The 18,361-nt window shown below is 38.3% G+C and overlaps 1 protein-coding gene across 2 annotated transcripts in view; it reads left to right on the top strand.

Annotated features, from left to right (window-relative positions):
* The window catches only part of slc16a10 (solute carrier family 16 member 10), a 31,695-nt gene that overhangs the window by 11,807 nt on the left and 1,527 nt on the right, over positions 1–18,361 (top strand). The window contains exons 1-5 of one of the 2 annotated variants that reach the window (XM_016673396.1): positions 8,609–8,976; positions 9,986–10,130; positions 11,435–11,855; positions 16,168–16,311; positions 16,511–16,739. In XM_016673396.1, the coding sequence (XP_016528882.1) occupies positions 8,892–8,976; positions 9,986–10,130; positions 11,435–11,855; positions 16,168–16,311; positions 16,511–16,739 (1,024 nt within the window). In that variant the 5' untranslated portion in view covers positions 8,609–8,891. Of the gene's footprint in view, positions 1–8,608; positions 8,977–9,985; positions 10,131–11,434; positions 11,856–16,167; positions 16,312–16,510; positions 16,740–18,361 lie in introns of those variants that run through there. The other variant, XM_007556013.2, reaches the window with a different exon arrangement.

The following is an 18,361-nucleotide window of genomic DNA, read 5'->3' as shown; positions in this document are numbered from 1 at the left end:
TATATATATATATATATATATAAAGTTATTATTATTCATGGAAGTTAGGGTTTTATCAAATTTAACTTAATTTTGACATCTACAAAGAGACAAACAATTGCATTGCACATTTTTATAGGATTGTAAAACCCATTGTTCATCTTTCCTTTTGTTTTTCTTTTGTACTTTACAAAGTTTTTACATCTATTTTATATGAGTTTTTGTTTAAATGTATCAAGTAATATTCTGGTAAAGAAATAAAACTCTTTACTTCTTCACCAGCTTGTAGTTTACATGTGTGCTAAAATGTAAGATCAAGTTATAAAGGTTTAGGACATTATGCTCTCTTGGTTAGAGTATATAAAATGTTAGAACTAAATAATGAGTTAATGAGTTGGCAGAAAATAAAAGTAGATTAAATATTCTGGTGTTAGTGTTCAATTTGAGTTATATATTAGAAAAGTCTAATTAATTTATCATTTCTGTGTTTGGTATTGTTAACTTAAAGTGCTGTATGTCTCTCTCAGTTTCCTTCTGATGTTTCCTTGTTTACAAGAAGCTGCCAGAAATCTAATCTGTGCTATAGTTAGCCACAGATAGCGTAGAAACGCTTCTTGGAGTAAATACTAGGAAGGAAGAATCCTGACGTGCTTCAGCAATCTCAAAGATGTACAGAACAAAAGTCAAGTGTTTCTAAAACACAATAAAATGTCTGTAAGAGAAATTGAGCTAAATGTCTTCATGATTTCCAGCAGACAATGTGTCACGTTACCAAATCTTGTCTGAATTTTGAACAGGCATAGTCAGAGACAAGGACAACAACCATTGCCTGTTTAGCAGCAACATTAACATAGTAACTATTTTCAGCAGAAGGGATGCCTACAAAGTTAATGACTTAATAATGCAATTGGCAGCACTCCCTTTAATACATAAAGTTATACTTCTTTATAGGGAGGTATACCTCCCTTATTTAAGGGGATCAAAATCCCTCTTCTCCCCTATCCAGAACTGGACCTATGATTGTTGACTACTAGGATTTATGATTCCCAGTGCTTGTTTTTCTAAGATTTCATTGGTGTAGCTTGTATCTGATCTGCTGGATAGGAAACAAATCCAGTAAAAGGCCTTACTAGACATCATCCTTCTATTTTAAGCTGAGGTTTTAACTTGTAGCCTTTTGGAAATCACGTTGCAGGTAATAAAACAGGCTACAATAAAATACAGCAGCGATAAAAAGCCCACACACCCTTGGATGCTTTATCCTTTTTATTGCTTTTACAAATCAATTATGATCAGTAAATATACAAGAAACCCATTAGAGCTGCATTTATGAAAAATATTTCTTATATATATATATTATTATAAAGCCATGGGAGATCACAAAAAGAAAGTTTCAGTTTGAAAGTAGACGTGATGTATGAGGAGACAAGCATTTTTTACTGTATCCTCTAATTTAAATACCAGACTGGCATGTTTGTACATAAAGAGTTAACTCTTTGGGGTCTGTCTACACTCTTACCTTTTACCATCTGTAGATTCTGAGCTTAATAAGTGGGTGGATGATAATCTCCCCCAATCAGCAACCAGATTCAGCATACCACCCCTCTTCCTTTGCCCCTCTCACTGAAACACAACCCCCATTTAACGTTTTTCATCTGGTCTTCTTCCAGCCACAGAACTGCGGAGTAATTCCAAGCATGCATATGAATTGTTTTCATCTGTGCTCTTTGCTCAGCTAGGAATCAATCTGCGACTTTCCTAAACATATTTGCCATGTCATCAGAGTGGAGTTTTCACTTCCTGCAGCACAAGGCCAGAAAACACGTACCAGACAAATGTTTGAAACACAAATAAGGACAACCACGACTTCCTCCCTTCCATCCTCCGTCTCAAGCGAGGCCAGCTCTCTTAAACGCTTCCAGCTGCTTTTGTCGAGACACGGTGCGGATGATGGACGGTACGCTGCGGCCCAGATGTGGAGCTGCAGCACCAAGAGGCCCTGATCGGGGATCTCTCTTTCTCTCTCTGTAGCTGGACAGCATCAGCGGTACGCTCACCAAGTAAAGCAGACTGCAGCTACAGCACAAATACTTCCTCAATCAGACGGAGTTTGGACTTTAGCTGTGGAGCTGTGCCATGAAAAATCACAACAGTTTGAACAAACCGTTTACTTTGACCACTTCTTTCAGTGCTAGGAGTGTTGAGCAACAAGACAAGAAGCTTTCACATCCTCTGAAAAGTGCAGAAGGTTTTGCATTCTGCTCCTGTGAGTCTGTAGTTTGTGGAATGATGTTTTGTTGTTGCTACAGCTGCAGGTCTCATAGAAGCTGAATAGATTTACGCATTCTTCTTTGCAAAATATCTCAATCTCAATCAGCTCGAATGGAGAACGTCTATAACCACTAATGTTCAAGTCACAGATTATTAGTTGGAATTACATTTAGACTTTGACTAGATCTTGCTAATACATAAGTATGCTTTGATCCATGTTTCCTCTCACCAGGTTGGACCAGCTTTTAAATACAAACTCCCCTCAGTGTTTAAGCTATGATGTCATAGATGAAAATAAATAAATTAATAAATTAATAAATATATGTAATAAAAAATATCCCATAGAATTTAATTTTACATGCTGAAATTTAGCTTAACTTGTAATCTTTGTCCTATTCCCGCAAAACTGACTTTAAAATTCTCTATCTGAAGACTCGGTTCCGATTCAGCTAAGGTCAGGACTTATTGTTGCCTGGTCAAATATGCTATATTGAATAGATATGATCAGAAATGTGAAACTGAAGCTGATGACTTACATAGCTGCAACATCAGTGTGCGAAGATGATCTTATCTTAGAAAACCCTGTAAACCAATAATTCACACTCCATGTTGTCATCCATTAAAGAGTTGTTGCCTTAGCAACCCCCAGTTTTGTCCACCATTAACCCCGCTGATTTTTGGTTTTAAACATGATGCCATTTCTGTGTGAATTTATGGATCACTGTCCCTCTGTTGTTTACCTTGGCAGGTGTGGAACATGTCAGACTGTTGCTTTGCATTGCCTTTGCTCCTGGTTGTAACATCAACACATCTTCCTTCAGAGAAGATGCTAGGCATCAGTCTCAGTTAAGTGCGGACTTATGAACTCAATAAATCAGCACTATGACAGTTTTAATTGGAGAATAAGTTGGTCATTGTGACCTAATTATATGAGAACAAGTTAGCATGAAGGCTATCAGCATGTCCAAGACATGTTTACTGATTTTTAACTTTACAAGCTAATACATGCTTCTGTTTTTCACCTTCCTCTTGGAGTCAGCAGTGTGCTGAGTGCAGTTTTATTTACTTCCAAAACCTGCATTGTTGTTGTTAAATTAGAGGAATAAAATGTTTGTTTTCCTCTAGTGTCCCAAATTCAGGGTTCCTCATGTACAAAGTGGAAATCACACAGAGAACAACCAGTCACCATTCAACTTCAGACATATCTAGAGTTTTTTTCGGACAATTAAATGCATAGAAAAACAGATCAGCATAACACTCAAACCATCAAGAAGTCGAAACCATGAAACAGACATTAATTACCTGAGAAAAGTAGAAAAATTAACAAAATACAAAAATAAGAGAAAAAGCAAAGGCGCCTTTGGGAACTGCTCGTGCGACTGCAAACAAAGCAACTCGATTTGCTTCTGTGAAGTCGAGGTTTTTATTAAGATGTGTAGTCCTAATTTTAATATATGCATTGAAGGTGTGTCCTCTCCTTCTAAACCTCTAAGCAGATTCAAATTACCTAGATGGGATGGTCTAAATGATTGTGTCACCTTTTTTGAGACCTATTCAAAACCAAAGATGAAGAGAGAGAAAGAGCAGAGGTCCAGAGTGAATAAAAGTCAGAGAGAGCAAAGGTCATTGTCAAACAGGATTTTCTCATGTAGGTTACATCTGGAATCTCTCCTGTCCCTCCCTTTCTAAACATTTGAACAAAGACCCTAGTTGTCAGAAAGAGATTTATTTTTCACCTAGACCTTGTTTTGTTTTTCTCCAGGTTTTAAGCGTCTTCCTTACCCCTCGAAAATCACCAAAGAATTTGACTGTGAACAGACAGAACTTGTCTTTTCCGTCCTGTTTTTTATCTGAACTGCCTAACATCTGTTTCCTTTTCTGAGCGATTCATTAAAAAACAGATTCTTGCATTAAACCTAAAGTAACATATAGGCAATTTGGAATCCAATGTTCTTATTTTAAAACGCTGATGATTTTATATAATATTGTACATATGGTTAAGTTTAAAAACTAGCATAATTTAATCTTATAATAAATCCCTGACTATCATGTCAGCAGCATGTGTCTTATTTGTGATACAAGTTATCCACCCCCTCATGCTTCCTTTGGATGTATTCAACCATGCTGTAAAAAAGTTTTCACAAATTTAATCTGCTATTGTTTCTTTGTCACATTTAAATGATTCAGACTCACAAGCAAATTGAAACAATTTTTGTATATCTTGTTTCCAGGTTCTGGGACAAAAAGTGTTGCTTTGAACATTATATGTTAAATTCGCCTGTGGTTTCCACATATTCTAATTTTACTTTCAAACACAGCTGATTAATTTCCCATATTTTAATCACTGAAATGGTCCAAAATAGAAGCAAAGCGTAGAGCAAGAGGTTGTTTTTTTAGAAGGTTACCCCCATTGATTGATGGCCCCATTAATATAAGAGTTCAGAAATGAAAAAGCCCTTTTGATGAGAGGCGTAACATCTTCAAGAAGCACCAGCAGAAGTCTAGTTGCCTTCCACTTAAGGACTTAGGGTTGGAACTGAGAAACTACACCAGCTGTTTATTGTATAAAGTAATATTCTCTACCTTGGTGGTTCCTGGGGTTTTTCTATTAATTTTTAATTTTTATTTTAATCCAACGACATTGCAGTGAGCTGTGATAAGGAAGGTCTCAAAAGAATTTCCTTAAGATTCTATCAACATAATGACAAAACAATAATACATCTGTCCAGGATGGTACCAGGTGATTTTTGTCTCACTTTTCATAAAAGTTTCTGAATTTTTAAAAGCTTTTTCTCCTCCTTTGGCTGTTCATTCATCTGAAAGAGCTGATGACTTGGGACAGAGTCCTAAGTGGTGTTGGGTGTTAAATGAGGCTTGTCTTTATCCAACATGTAGAATCTGTCATCAAAAGAGTCTAAAAATGGACTGTTTATTTGAACTGTCGGAAAATCACCTGCCACCTCACTGTGGCATAAGCTGAGTGTTCCAGTTCATTAGCTGTGTTTCCATCAGTTTTATTTAATACATCATCAGCCTTTACTTTAGTCCTTTGACTTTATTGACCAAATTAAGTGAGAACATGAGGTTCCATTAAAGCCTTTAAGTGGGTGTTTCAATCTGTCTTATTTGATAGCTTAGACCAGTTACTTCAAAAGGGGGACACCTTCTGTACATAGAAAAGTAATATTAGTGACTTAGTTTGTTAAATATGAATTCAATTGATTAAAGCTACTAAAGCTGTTCTAAAAGCAATCTCCAACTTCTTAAAGTAAGCAGGTAAAAATTTAAATTAAGTGAAACTTAGTTTTAGTTCTCACTTAATCTTCCCAACTGAAAATTTGAAAAAGTGAATTAAATTGACTGGATGAAAACGTTAAGATAACCCTGATATAGTCAGTGATTTTTTTTTGCTTACTCACATCCAGTTTATTACCCACTCAAAAGAATACGCACAATCTTTGGCTGCTTTATTAAGTACACCTAGGCAGTAGTGGATTGGACTGCTGGTTTCCTTCAGAGCTGCTTTAATTCTTTTTGACAGAACCAACATTGTATCAGAAACATTCCTCAGAGATGGCTGTAGATCTGTTGATTGCATATCTAGGCTGTTTGTCTCCACATCCCAAGGTGCTCTGTTGGATTGCGATCTGTGGTTTGCACATCTGACTCATTTTTATTGTTCAAGAAACCAGTTTGAGATGACTTGAAACATCATCTGAAGATGGGTACACTGTAGTCATAATGCATGGACACAAACACCACATATGGTCCCTTTGCGACTACGTGACCTAAACACGTTGAAACGCCATGACAGACGTCGCAGTGAGTATTGAAGGGAGAGAGTGTGATCCATATTATTTCTCTGTCAAACAGAAAATAGGATAAACAGTCATACAGGTGTCCTCTCCGTGGCTTTTGAACCCTTCTTTCAGACTGATAAGCAGAAGTATGCCAGGTAGGTTGCTTCTGCTGCTGCTTTCGTCATTTCAGGGTGACCAGGTTCACATCACAGTAGTGTCCAGCAAAGCTCTTAGCAGACAGACCACACGTGGCAACCAATTGAGAGAGCCTGTGGCTACTGATAGATGTTGCAGGGGCAAAACAAACCCTAATATTACATTTTTGAATTTCTTTTTGGTCTGAAGCGTAAATGCGTTTAAATCGAGACGGCCGGCACAACACAGCTGCAATTTCCTGTTGTCTTTGAGGCATTCTGTGCTCTTCATGTTCACAGCCATTTATTACATTATGTAGCTTAAAGGAGGCTTTCTCCACAAATATGAAAGCAAACCAAATCAACTCCATCAAATTCAGGGTATTTTTCTGACTGTGTGTTGTCTGGACAAGCTTTATGGAGGCTTTGACAGTTTATTAGATCACAGAGGGAATCTAGAGCACAGAATTATGCAAAGGGATGAAACAGAATAAAAAGTGTCCCATTTGTATTTTTACATGGACTTCTGTCTGCTGGGAAGTTGGTTTCATCGCTTCAATATTTGTCTTGGCATTAGCAAATTAGGCCTTCAGAGTGCACCTACAGTGTCCACCTAAAACTGGCTGTTACTTGCTTGTTAATAGTAGCAATGACAAGAATAATATCAGTGGAAATGTCTTTTAACTGCAGACCAATAGAGTACACTAATCCACAAACCAACTGCACGAACAGTGCAGAATGTTTAAATACGAGTATATCTAAAGTGGGAGGAACCATTCCAATTGATGAAAGGCGTGACATGTAACATTGATTTTAAACACACTCTTGCGTATCTTCTAAAATCAACATGTCTCGTCTTCCCAGTCGGAATTTCCCAGTTTTGAGTACAACTGAAACGCAGCAAATAACTAGACATCAAGCAAAGTTGAGAAATAGTTTAGTAGATGTAAGAAATACTCCCAGGTGGGAGTCTCTTATAGCCAATGTGTTTGAAATTCACAATTAACTCAATTATGCATCATCACAAAAATATGCTGGGATCTGCTGATTTTGCATGAATTTCAGGGAACGTGGTATCATGAAAAACAGGAGGAATTGATTAGAGGACAACCAGCATCACGAAGACTGAGGAACACAACAGACAGGTCAGGGAGAATGTTGTGGAGAAGTTCAAAGGAAAGTTAGGCCCTAAAAGCAAAGCTTTGAACATCTCACAAAGATCTGTTCAATCAAAGGATGGCACAACTGTTTAAACCCAACCCTGTTTAAAGTTTTTCACAATCCATCCAAGAAAGAGCGACAGAAAACAAGTTGGCCTGGATGAGAGGTAGCCAATATGGAACTTTTTTGCTTGCATGTGTCAGAAACTTTACATTGAACACACCATCCTCACAATGAAACATGGTGGTGGCAAGATTATCACTTCTTGAGCAGAGACAAGGAAGCTGGTCAGAGCTGATAGGAGCTAAATCCAACAGTCGAGGTGGAAATCCTGTTAAAGACAGCACTGAGACCGGTGTTCACCTTACAGACTGTCGAGTAATTCAAGGGGTTTTGCAAGGCACTAGGTGTGCTTCATTGGCTGGCAGCAATCCCAACCATCCGCCAAATGAGAAGGTTCAGATCATTTTGAAACAAAGGCTGAGATGATGACATGGAAAATGCTTCGGTGATTGATGTCCTTAATGACAGTGTTTTGATCCAGTCAGAAGCTGTATTTTACTTCATGAAAAAATTACAGATGTAAACAAAATCATCGTCATCAGTTACAACTATTTTCAGATTTTCAGACGACTATCAGCTCCTGTTGTAGTTTGTTCTTCTTTCTCTTCCCAGAACAGCTAAAGCCCCACATCCTGCTGGAGCACTCTCTCTCAGAGCTTTTAACAAAGTTCTTATAGGTGCTGTAAAATGTAAATTTTATATGAACTTGACCCTTATTGAAAACTTTAACTCTTCAATCTGTGAAGTGAATCTCTTTAAATTGTTTTACATGGATGATCTGACTAGAAACAGTCAATAAGTATTTCTGTGTCCTCTATGCAAACATTTGAACTTTTCTCAGTTATTTGTTTAAAATGAGCCTCAAAAACACCCATAAAACTACCGTGTGATTGGCTGTTGAGTTTTTGCATGTTTCTTTCGGTCCTGTTAGGGTGTTTTTCTGCTAAGCCTCATACCATCAGCATTGAGTAGGTGGAGCTCTTTAATCACATGGGGTGAGATAAGGATTCAGAGAGATTAAAGACATCAGTCAAGCAGACAACAGCTCAGAAATCTCTCCGTGGTCTCTAGTTACTCACGTATGAAGCAGATGAGAAAGCCCCCTGCCGCCAGCTGCTTTTTTTTATTCTCCCAGGTTTCATTTGACTGAGGTTAGATCTGAGAATAACAACTTGACATGTTATCCTAGGCTGGAAGGCTGTGTGGTACCACTGGAAACACTTTGATGGTCACAAAGTTATTTCTGTCTAAATGCACCATCTGCTGACTTCCCCCAATTTACTTAAAAATTGGGGGAGTTGTACATTTTCAGAAATACAAACTGATCGAAATGATTCAACAAGTTTTATTTTGAAACTCTTTCAATCATTCTTTTCTGTGCCGTTTAGAACTTGCCTTTCTGCAGGGCTTTAAGTCCGTTCCCTGTGTCTTTACAGAGGGATCTGCTGCACAATGACTCAGTGCTGTTTAACTTTAGGCTCACATGATTCTGCTGACCAAGCAAGCAGCAAAAGTACAGCTGTTTCCTCTGACGGAGGCAGCTCCAGCTCTTCTAAAACTACCAAAAGGTCATTTTTACTAGACTCAGTATGCACCTTAAAACATCATTGCTGATATACTTAAAATTTTAAAAAGTTTTGTGGAGTTAATGAAAAGGAAGCAATAAAAGTATATATAGAGCAATTTTTAAGGAGTTTCTTTGTGTATTTGACCTGCAGAACAGGAAAAAAAAGAATTAAAAAGTCAAAATGATTTATACTTTCTAAATACAATACAATCAAACTAAAACAAAACATCATAGTTTAACTAAACATGATTTGTGTGTCAAATACCAGTGTATCTTGAAGACAAAGGAAAAATCCTCTTCTTTTTTTTTTTTACCACAAAATGAGACAAAAAGGCCATTTTAATATGTTTTGTACAATAGTCACACCTTTAAAAATAGCTAAGCATAAGAAAAGTGCAAAAACAATAAAAACAAAATCCCCTTCAAATTAGTAGTTAAATTCTATTTGTTGACAACACAACTTATTAAGGAGCATCTAAAAATTGTTCAGAAGTTAAACTGTGGACAGTGTTATCCATAGACAGCAGTCATAAAGCATTCTCTACATACAGAGATCTAGATGTCTTAAGTTTCTGCCATGTAATTGATTGATTTTTGTGTTGTGGATGACCATGGTAACCATAGGGAGGTGTTTTATTTGCCATAGTGTAATTGTCTTCAATAAGAGACTTACTTTAACAGGAAGTGTGCTTTGAGGACTCTCGTAGCTCACTTGAGCTTTGTTTTAAAACCCAGACATTGTAGTATTTTATTTAAAAATGATATAAGCCTAAATGTTATGGCAGATTCTTTTATTAATAATACACATACAAAAAAACATCTGAAGAATAGCAACAAATTTAGAGGTTCTTCATTCATTGACATTTGAATGCTCCTTCTGATTTCTGTGTTTGTTAGGATACAAAAATAAAAAACATAATTTTACTTTACTTACTTATATATGTATTTTTTGCCTTTCACCTTTTGGGAATATGATTTATTCATATTTGCTCCGTGTGTGCCTCTTTCAGCATTTGTGGGCTCCCTCTCCATGGGGATGATCTTCTTCTGCTCTCCCATCGTCAGCATCTTCACAGACATCTTCGGCTGCAGGATTACTGCAGTAGGTGGCGCTGCTGTCGGCCTGGTCGGTCTCCTGGCCAGCTCCTTCGTCAAGTAAGGAAGTTATGAAGTTTATCATCACTTTGAGACGGTGATGTGGGTGTTTATTTTGCAGTGTGAGGGGCAGATTACGAATGAAAACTTAATGATAATTTTCATTCTGCCTGACAGCTCTACATTATTTTGTGTTGGTCTCATTAAGATACATGGAACGTTGTGATTTTAGCAAGCAGAAGGTGCAACAGTTGTGTATAAATAGTTTTTTTTTAGGTAACTGGATATGTAATCAAAGTCACATATTCAGTACTAACGGGTTGTACACATCTCTGTAAAATTAACATTGTATAACGTTCTCTTAGCCGGCCTCTGCCGGTTTTCTAATGTGACCGGATGAAGTTAGGATGAACAAAAACAGGGAAATGTACAAATATTACTCCATTTTATATCAGTTCAATAAATTTCCTGCTTTTAGATGTCCCTTTCTGTAGCTTGGTATCTTTGCACTAACACTGTAAATCATTTCCTAAGAACTCATGCTCATCTGCACGTGAGGCAACAAAGCTGCAGTGTTATCAATTTTAGGTGGACTGAATAAGTAATAAAACTGCTGAATTACTGCTTATCAGGTGACTTTTTAAAGAGGCTTTCACAAGACCATGGGTAGGCTGGCAGCCAACTTCTGCACAGGACAGTGCATTGGGCAGGTAACTCTACTAGTGCCAAGTTATTTTCAAAGGCCAGAACGCTGATCTTTTTACCCCAATCTGGATAATAAAATCTATTTGAAGTTCAGCACTTGACATATCCTGACACCTCATTACAGTACAATCAGAAAAATGAATCTTTTTTTGTGTTATTTCTGTTCAGCCTAATGTGTTTGGCAAAATGAGCATTTGGATTAATCTAAGCCATGTATTATATCTAAAATGCAAATAAATTGAAATAAAGCTCAGTTTGGTCCTGTTCAATAAACAACTGTTTTTGTTTGGTACATATCATTATGGAGAAGGAATGCATGTAATGATTAGTAACCCTTTAGAAAATGTCCTACTATGACATACACAAAAACAAACAAACTGGTGAGCAGGAACTAGTAACGAGATCCTGTTAGTGTCAGACTATTGCCTAGTTTCCACTAAGTGGAGCGGCATGGGTTGGTGCGGTGTGGTTTGGTGCGCTGTTTTAAATTCCATGTATTCAGGACAGGGTTTCCACCGCCAGTTGGACTCCCACTGGGAAGGCCAGGTCAAACCCAAGGCATGTTTTTAAATACACCATGATAAGGTGGGAGACAACAGCTTCAGGGCTGATGCATACCGCTTTCCTTTGAGTTGTCTTTTGTCTGTCTTACCCCACAGGAGCCTTGATGTGATGTATTTCACGTATGGCATCGTGTTCGCCTGCGGCTGCTCCTTTGCCTACCAGCCCAGCCTGGTCATCCTGGGTCACTACTTTAAGAAGCGCCTGGGCCTGGTGAACGGCATTGTGACGGCCGGCAGCGGCGTCTTCACCGTCACTTTGCCCTTCATTCTGTCAAAGCTGCTGGATGAAGTGGGCCTGCAAAACACTCTGCGTGTTTTATGCATTCTCATGTTTGTACTGATATTAGCAGGCTTTACCTACAAGCCCCTGCTGCCAGCCAAACCCGCCATGACCCAAACAGGATTCCGACTGAGTCGGCTCTTCAACATGAACATCTGGAAGTCTGTGGGATACCGTATTTGGGCCTTCGGAATACCTGCTGCTCTTTATGGGTATTATGTACCCTATGTCCATCTGGTAAGTTCTGTTGCCTTGTCGTGTTGACATCGATATCAGCCTAAATTTTCATATGCAGCCATTGTATTAACACAAACCAGTTAACACCTCAGCCAAATGTATCTCCATCGCTTCATGTATGCATGCTTCCTTCTTTTTCCTAACATGCTTGTGGTTGCTACTAGCTACGTATACAGTGATTTGGGGAAATTATAGACAGTAATTTAACAGAAGAACTAAAGATTTAATACATTTTAATGACAAACTCAACATTTTATAGGCTGTGAGATGCTGTGAGAGCTCTGGTGGAACCAGCTGCATATTGTCTGAAAAAACCAAAAACAAACCATCATCCTCCTACTACTTCCTGTCCTCTTCTTTGTGATTTTTGCCAGTAATAATATTTGGCTGTTGATGACGTCGCTTGTGTGATGTGGAAAAAAGTGTTTCCTTTGCAGTTTTGTGAAATATGTCTATTTCCATAGAGCTGAAAATAACTTCATTTGTAATGCACTTTTTTTTAGCTGAAATGTTGAACTTTATCATAATTTACATGTTCCCAGTAAGCAAATTTATTTTCATAATTTCAGTTTGTCCAATTTTATGGTTAAAGGAAACGCAAACCTTTACAACAAGCCTTGTCATCTGAAGTCTGTTTAGAGCCTTGAATTGTTTTGAAAGAGTATTTGACTGTTTGATGAATGGAGTCAAACGTATTGATACCTCAGTCCTATGATCTACTGTTAGTCGTAAGTGATTATTTTATCTCTGCTTGAAGAAGAAACACGCTGACTTGAAGTAAACACACTCTTAGGAGGGCCATGAAGGAGAAGGGCCTGGACATTCTGGAGAGCCTCAGGGCGGGGGGTTCTGTTTATTTGGACACCAAGACTTTGTTATTCGAAGGAGATCAGCTGTGTTTTCACAACACTTCTCCAGTGTCGGCTACTCAGACTGGGTTGCCACTGGGGCGAAGCTGCGGCCTCAGCACCAACGCTGGTCTTGTAGCCACAGCAGCCGTTCATCCCCTGTACTCTCAGAAAGAGCCACAGTCTCTTTGTCACCTTGAGAAGGAAAATCCCACCAGTCACATGGCACTTTGTTAGCTACAGGAAAGAGAGGGCTGCCAGGCATCATCTGTGTGTAGTGTATGTATGGGTGGGTCTGGTTGCTTTAAGTGTCAGTGCAGATTGTCTGTAAAAAGGGAAGAATGAGCTAATCCTTCTGTCGCACAATTGATTTTACTGAACTAATGGAATGACTCGCAGTGTCAGGTTCATGCAGTACGCCTGGGAGACAAAAAAAAAAAAAAACAAGTTTGAGAGAGGAAGAAGGTTGAGGGTCACCTGCGAAACCTAACACAAATGATCACATTAGAAATGCATCTGAGCTGATGCATTATTCCTGTGTCTGAAAGAAAACAAGTTGTGGGCTAGCTCCTGCTCCCATGACCTTCCTGTACAGATGTTCTGGCAGAAGCTGCAATTAAATTGTGGGATCAGGAAGGATAAATTGCCATCAAGTTTTTGATAACAGAATGCTACATGCTGTTTTTAATAGTATTTGGTGTCATTGTTGTTTCATTCTACGTTGACTTTCCTCGGGATTCTCTTCCGTCAGACTAGACCTGTTGAGTCCATGACCAATAGTGCTCATGCTAACCACTTCTCTTACCTAATGTCAGTGAAGTCACTGGCACCTCACAGAGTTTGGTAGCATTACAATACGGCTCTGGATGAGGCTTTTTAAACACTGTTAAAAAGTGTTTTAACCGTTAAAAGTTAAAACATTTTTAATTGTACTGAGAAATTCAAGTCACATAAACAAAGAATGAGAGATGAGAAGTAAAACAAAACCTGTATGTATTTTTTTGGTAAATTTTAATAAAAATTTGCAAAAAAAAAGGAAATACTAGTGATGTGAAACACCTCCTGGTGCTGTTAGAGCAGGGATGTTAAGTTCAAACATACAAGGGGCCAAAATTTGAAACATGGGTGACTTGCATCCCAAGCAAATAAATTTCCATTTGAAATTCCATTCAGTTTAATTATTTAGTAGCCTGGTAAAAACCAGCCCTCTGTTCTATGCTTTGCTTCGTACTGAAGGGCTGAACTAAGGCCGGCTGATATGGCTGAAAAATGTATAACGATATTAGTGTTTCATATCGGTGAATATGAGTAATGATTGTTTTTTTTTTCTTTATTTTACCTACTTGAAACAAGAAACAGAAGAAAAAAGGAAGCAAGAAAAAATACTTATTTTTAACCTTTAAAAAGAAGTCAAACAACTATGAATAACTGTCAAATAAATAAGCATACCGGTGAATGTGCTGAAGGAGACATTAAGCAAACAAAATGTGCAAAGCAGCTTGTAAATGATGTGGAACGGACATGTTTGACATAAACTGCAGACAATAGGAGAGCAGACGGAGAAAATAGCAGCGTGAGGAAAGTGATTAATGATTACCTGAGCTTTTGTAACTATGAAAGATCTGCATCATGTTCAAGTTTAAAAGAAAAACTCTAGAAATCACTAAACCTGCAGTCTGAGAGCCGAGGGCTGCGTTGGGAACATTGGGGGTTAATTATTAACAGCTTTATATAAGAGGAGAGGAATTTCTAATTCTATTCAGTGAATGAAGAAAAGTACATAAGTGAAAGAGAACTTTCAGAATAAAATGGCAAAGACTGAAACCAATAAACCATCCATCCAGTTGGAATGTCGGACACATCTGCTGTCTTTGTCTGATTCCTCCCTCTGGGCTTCAGTCTCAGAATAGTTTATGTATCATGAGTTACTCTGCTGATGCATGCAAAGTATGCATACACACACACACATGCACACACACGCACACACACACACACACGCACGCACGCACGCACACGAACACTTCCCCACTGAGCATCCCGTTAGGTCTGCAGCATGTAGCTGTCTCTGAGCAGGAAAGCTGCGAACACAGAGCATCTTGTTGTACGTTGATGGAGACAATAAGTCAGCCGGAGGTCGTTGCAGACGGATGTGAGACCTGCAGAGGGCTGCAGACAGACGGGCTCTTTGAGCTGGACTGCTGGTGCGTGCCTGGAGGTAGAAGTAGCTGGCAGCTCACTATCTGACTCTTAAACAGTAGAGAGAACATGACTGCACTAATTTTTCTGCAACAGAAACATCAGCACTACTTGTTTTTTATGGTCCAGCAGTGTGTAGTAGTGGACCTCAAGAGTCTACACACCAGACGACAGCATGAGAAATCACTTAAAAACTGTTTTTTTTTTTTTTTTTATGTGACATTTATGTGTGATTGTATGATGTAGGTGATGAAACAAATCTGGCTGAATAAAGGTAAAAGATGCAATGAACAGGTTCCACATGTGTGATCACCCTCCAGTGCATACTTTGTTGAAGAATATTTAATTCTGTTTCAGCAGTTATTCTCTGGTAGGAGTCTGCCAGCACTCCAAGTCTTGACTTGTGTGTTCTTATTTGCAACATGTCTCCAAATCTTTTAGATTTCAAAGACACCTTCTGTCTGCAGAACCCACAGATTTTTATAGAATTTATTTTTTTTATTCTACCTACAAAATTCCTAATCTTAATTTTTTGTCCCATTACCAGGCCTGTCACAATAACAAATTTCACTGGACGATGGATAGTCCTAGAAATTTATTGTGATAAATGATAATATTGTTGTTTTGAGATGATTTTCAAGTAATGTAATGCAAATACATAAAAGTGCAAGAACACATTCTCATAGGTCAATAAACTTTCAGTTTTAATGAACATTTAACACCGCAACTAGAAGATATTTTAAATATCCAAAATAAATAAACAAAACAACATAAATAAATAAAACATAAAATGTATAATGAATAAAATTGTCCTTCAAAAAAAGAACAATTTTCTTTTTTGAGAGCAAATCACCAGACTGAAGACTTTTATCAGCCAGTTTTTAGTAGAAAGAGAGAAAGAGAAAAGAAAAATTATAAATAATCCAAATGGCTGGATACAACCAATCAGAAATCCTACAACACTTATCATGCTAAGCAGATGGAAAATTGGGATTTCCAGCTTCTTCCATCCACCACTGATTCGGTTAACCTTTTTTAAGAAAACAATAGTTTCTATGCTTTAGAAATATAGAAAAAGCTGAACTGCAGGCCCAAAACACAGAGCTCTGAGCTGCCTGCATGGTTCTCAAACTGATTGTCTGATTTGTCATTAGTCAATGGGCCGCTAATGGCCCCTGGGCTGCACTTTGAAGACCCGTGTTTTGACTCTGATTGAGTTTTTTGAGTGTAAATATGTCATTCTCATCTGTTCCACCTGTCATGCTCAGATGAAACACGTGCAGGAGCGCTTTGGACCAAACGTAAACAAAGAGATCCTGCTGCTGTGCATCGGCATCACGTCCTGCCTGGGCCGGTTTATCTTCGGCAGCGTGGCGGACTTTGTGAAGGGATCCAACAAAGTGTTCTTGCAGGTGAGGCCTCAGAGAGAAGGCGTCATGATCACGACCATGCAGTAAGATCTTAAAGATGAAGAAAAGAAGAGCAAAAAGACATTCAAAAGACATGTAGATTTATGAGAATAAGCTATCATGAATTGAAGACAGCCAGTTTCAGGTGATACAAAATTCTTTTGCCCTGAATTTGTAAGTGTGAAACGATCTCCTGCTGCAGGTCCTTTCGTTCTTTGTCATTGGTGTCATGTCCATGATGATCCCGCTGTGCAACATCTTTGGAGGGCTGATCGCCGTGTGCCTGCTGATGGGGCTTTTTGACGGCTGTTTCATCTGCATCATGGCGCCCATCGCCTTCGAGCTGGTCGGAGCCAAAGATGTCTCCCAGGCTATCGGCTTCCTGCTTGGCCTGATGTCCATTCCCATGGTTGCAGGTCCCCCGATTGCAGGTAAAATAGAAAGACAGGGTGAATTGAGGACATGCTTTTTTTAAGAGACAAGCTAAAATCGGAAATTAAGTGATTTATGATTTTTTGCTTGTCTTTGAAGTAGTTGCCCCACTGATGCGGATGCACTTTTAACATCTTTGGTGTTATGTTGGGACTCCCCTCACTCCTCTGGAAATAGATTGCTTTTCCCTGTCAGCCAGAGAGAATTAGTGCAGCAATCTAATGCAGCTCAGTTACCAGGCTGCTTATAGAGCACTGAGATACTTGTCACTTATATTTAGGCCTGTTTCCCCATCTAGTGTCTATTCCACCTCGGTTGTTCTAAACCCGAAGGCTGTTACACAGATAGTTACAGTGGAAAAGTAGTTCTATTCAGTTTTTGTCACATCTCAGATCATTAAACAAATGTTAATATCAGATAATAAAAATCATCAATAATTAAAAAAAATGCAGTTATTCAAATCAACCTGGCCTTTTGTAGAAGACTGATCAGTCCCTCCAGAGTGTTGCTATGTTTTTTGTGATTGTTGCAGCCTAAAATTACGGCTTTTCTGACACGTTCTTCTAAAAGCTTTGGTGAAAGTTGTGAATTTTTTAAGCTTATATTTGCTGTAACATGGTCTAACAAAAAAAAGAAAAACAAGTTGAATTTGTTGCTTATGACCTTCCCCCAAAAAGACAGGATTTTAACCTAGTTTATAAAGTGCAAATAACATTTTTAGGTACCTTCTTCAAATAGCACCTTTAATGCAAGTCATGTCCTGAGGAGTTGTCAAAGTGTAAAAGAACAATTCCACACCAGTCATTCCAGTCAACATGAATTGTACACAAAGTATAAGTAAATCCTACAGAATATATCAAAATGTTTTTTGCAAAAGAAGAAAAATGTAACCGTTCAGCATCACAGATGCTTATGTTTTTTATTTGAAGCCTGGGTTCTACACCTGAATCGTCGTTATTGGGACGATAACGACAATTTCTATCTTCTATCTCCATCTTGAATTAGTTATTGTAACTTATGTTTTATAATAATGATTGAAAAGCAGATTACATTTATAAAAACAATTTAAATTTCTGATTTAAAACTATAATGGACTCTATTTTCTTCCCCCATTTTTTTTCTTATCTTCCCTCCAACTTTCTGAGGCTGCCCTATAGCGCCCCTTGGTGGCATTGAAAAACGCTGTTATAAACCACCACTTACTCCTGCAATACAAAGAGATTCTTCTTTTTGTATTTTCAATCTGAGAACAGCGCTGGATGTTCTCATCATTACTCTGGCGGTTCAGTTCAGAACCCTGAATGGTTCTGAAAGTCGTTTCATAATTCTGTTATTAAGAAAAGATATGAGAATGACAGTGAGGATTCCTAAGAGGAATAGCGCCTTTGAGTCTTAGTTTAGATTTTTGGAAATTCTATTGAGCGGTATGAGATTCTTACTGTATGTAAAGACCTGACCTATGAGTGTGTGTGCGTGTGTGTGCATGTGCCTGATTTTTTTTCATAGATCTAGGACGTCTAGAAAGGGTGGGCCCCGCAACTCACCATTCTACTTTCGAACCCCGCGAAGTCTATAAACCATAATGTGTGTGTGTGTGTGTGTGTGTGTGTGTGTGTGTGTG

The sequence above is a fragment of the Poecilia formosa genome, unplaced genomic scaffold (genome assembly GCF_000485575.1).
Source record: "Poecilia formosa unplaced genomic scaffold, Poecilia_formosa-5.1.2 Scaffold75, whole genome shotgun sequence".
NCBI classification, from domain to species: domain Eukaryota; kingdom Metazoa; phylum Chordata; class Actinopteri; order Cyprinodontiformes; family Poeciliidae; genus Poecilia; species Poecilia formosa.
The sequence above is the reverse complement of the archived record's forward strand: the minus strand, read 5'-3'. Positions and strand labels throughout refer to the sequence as shown.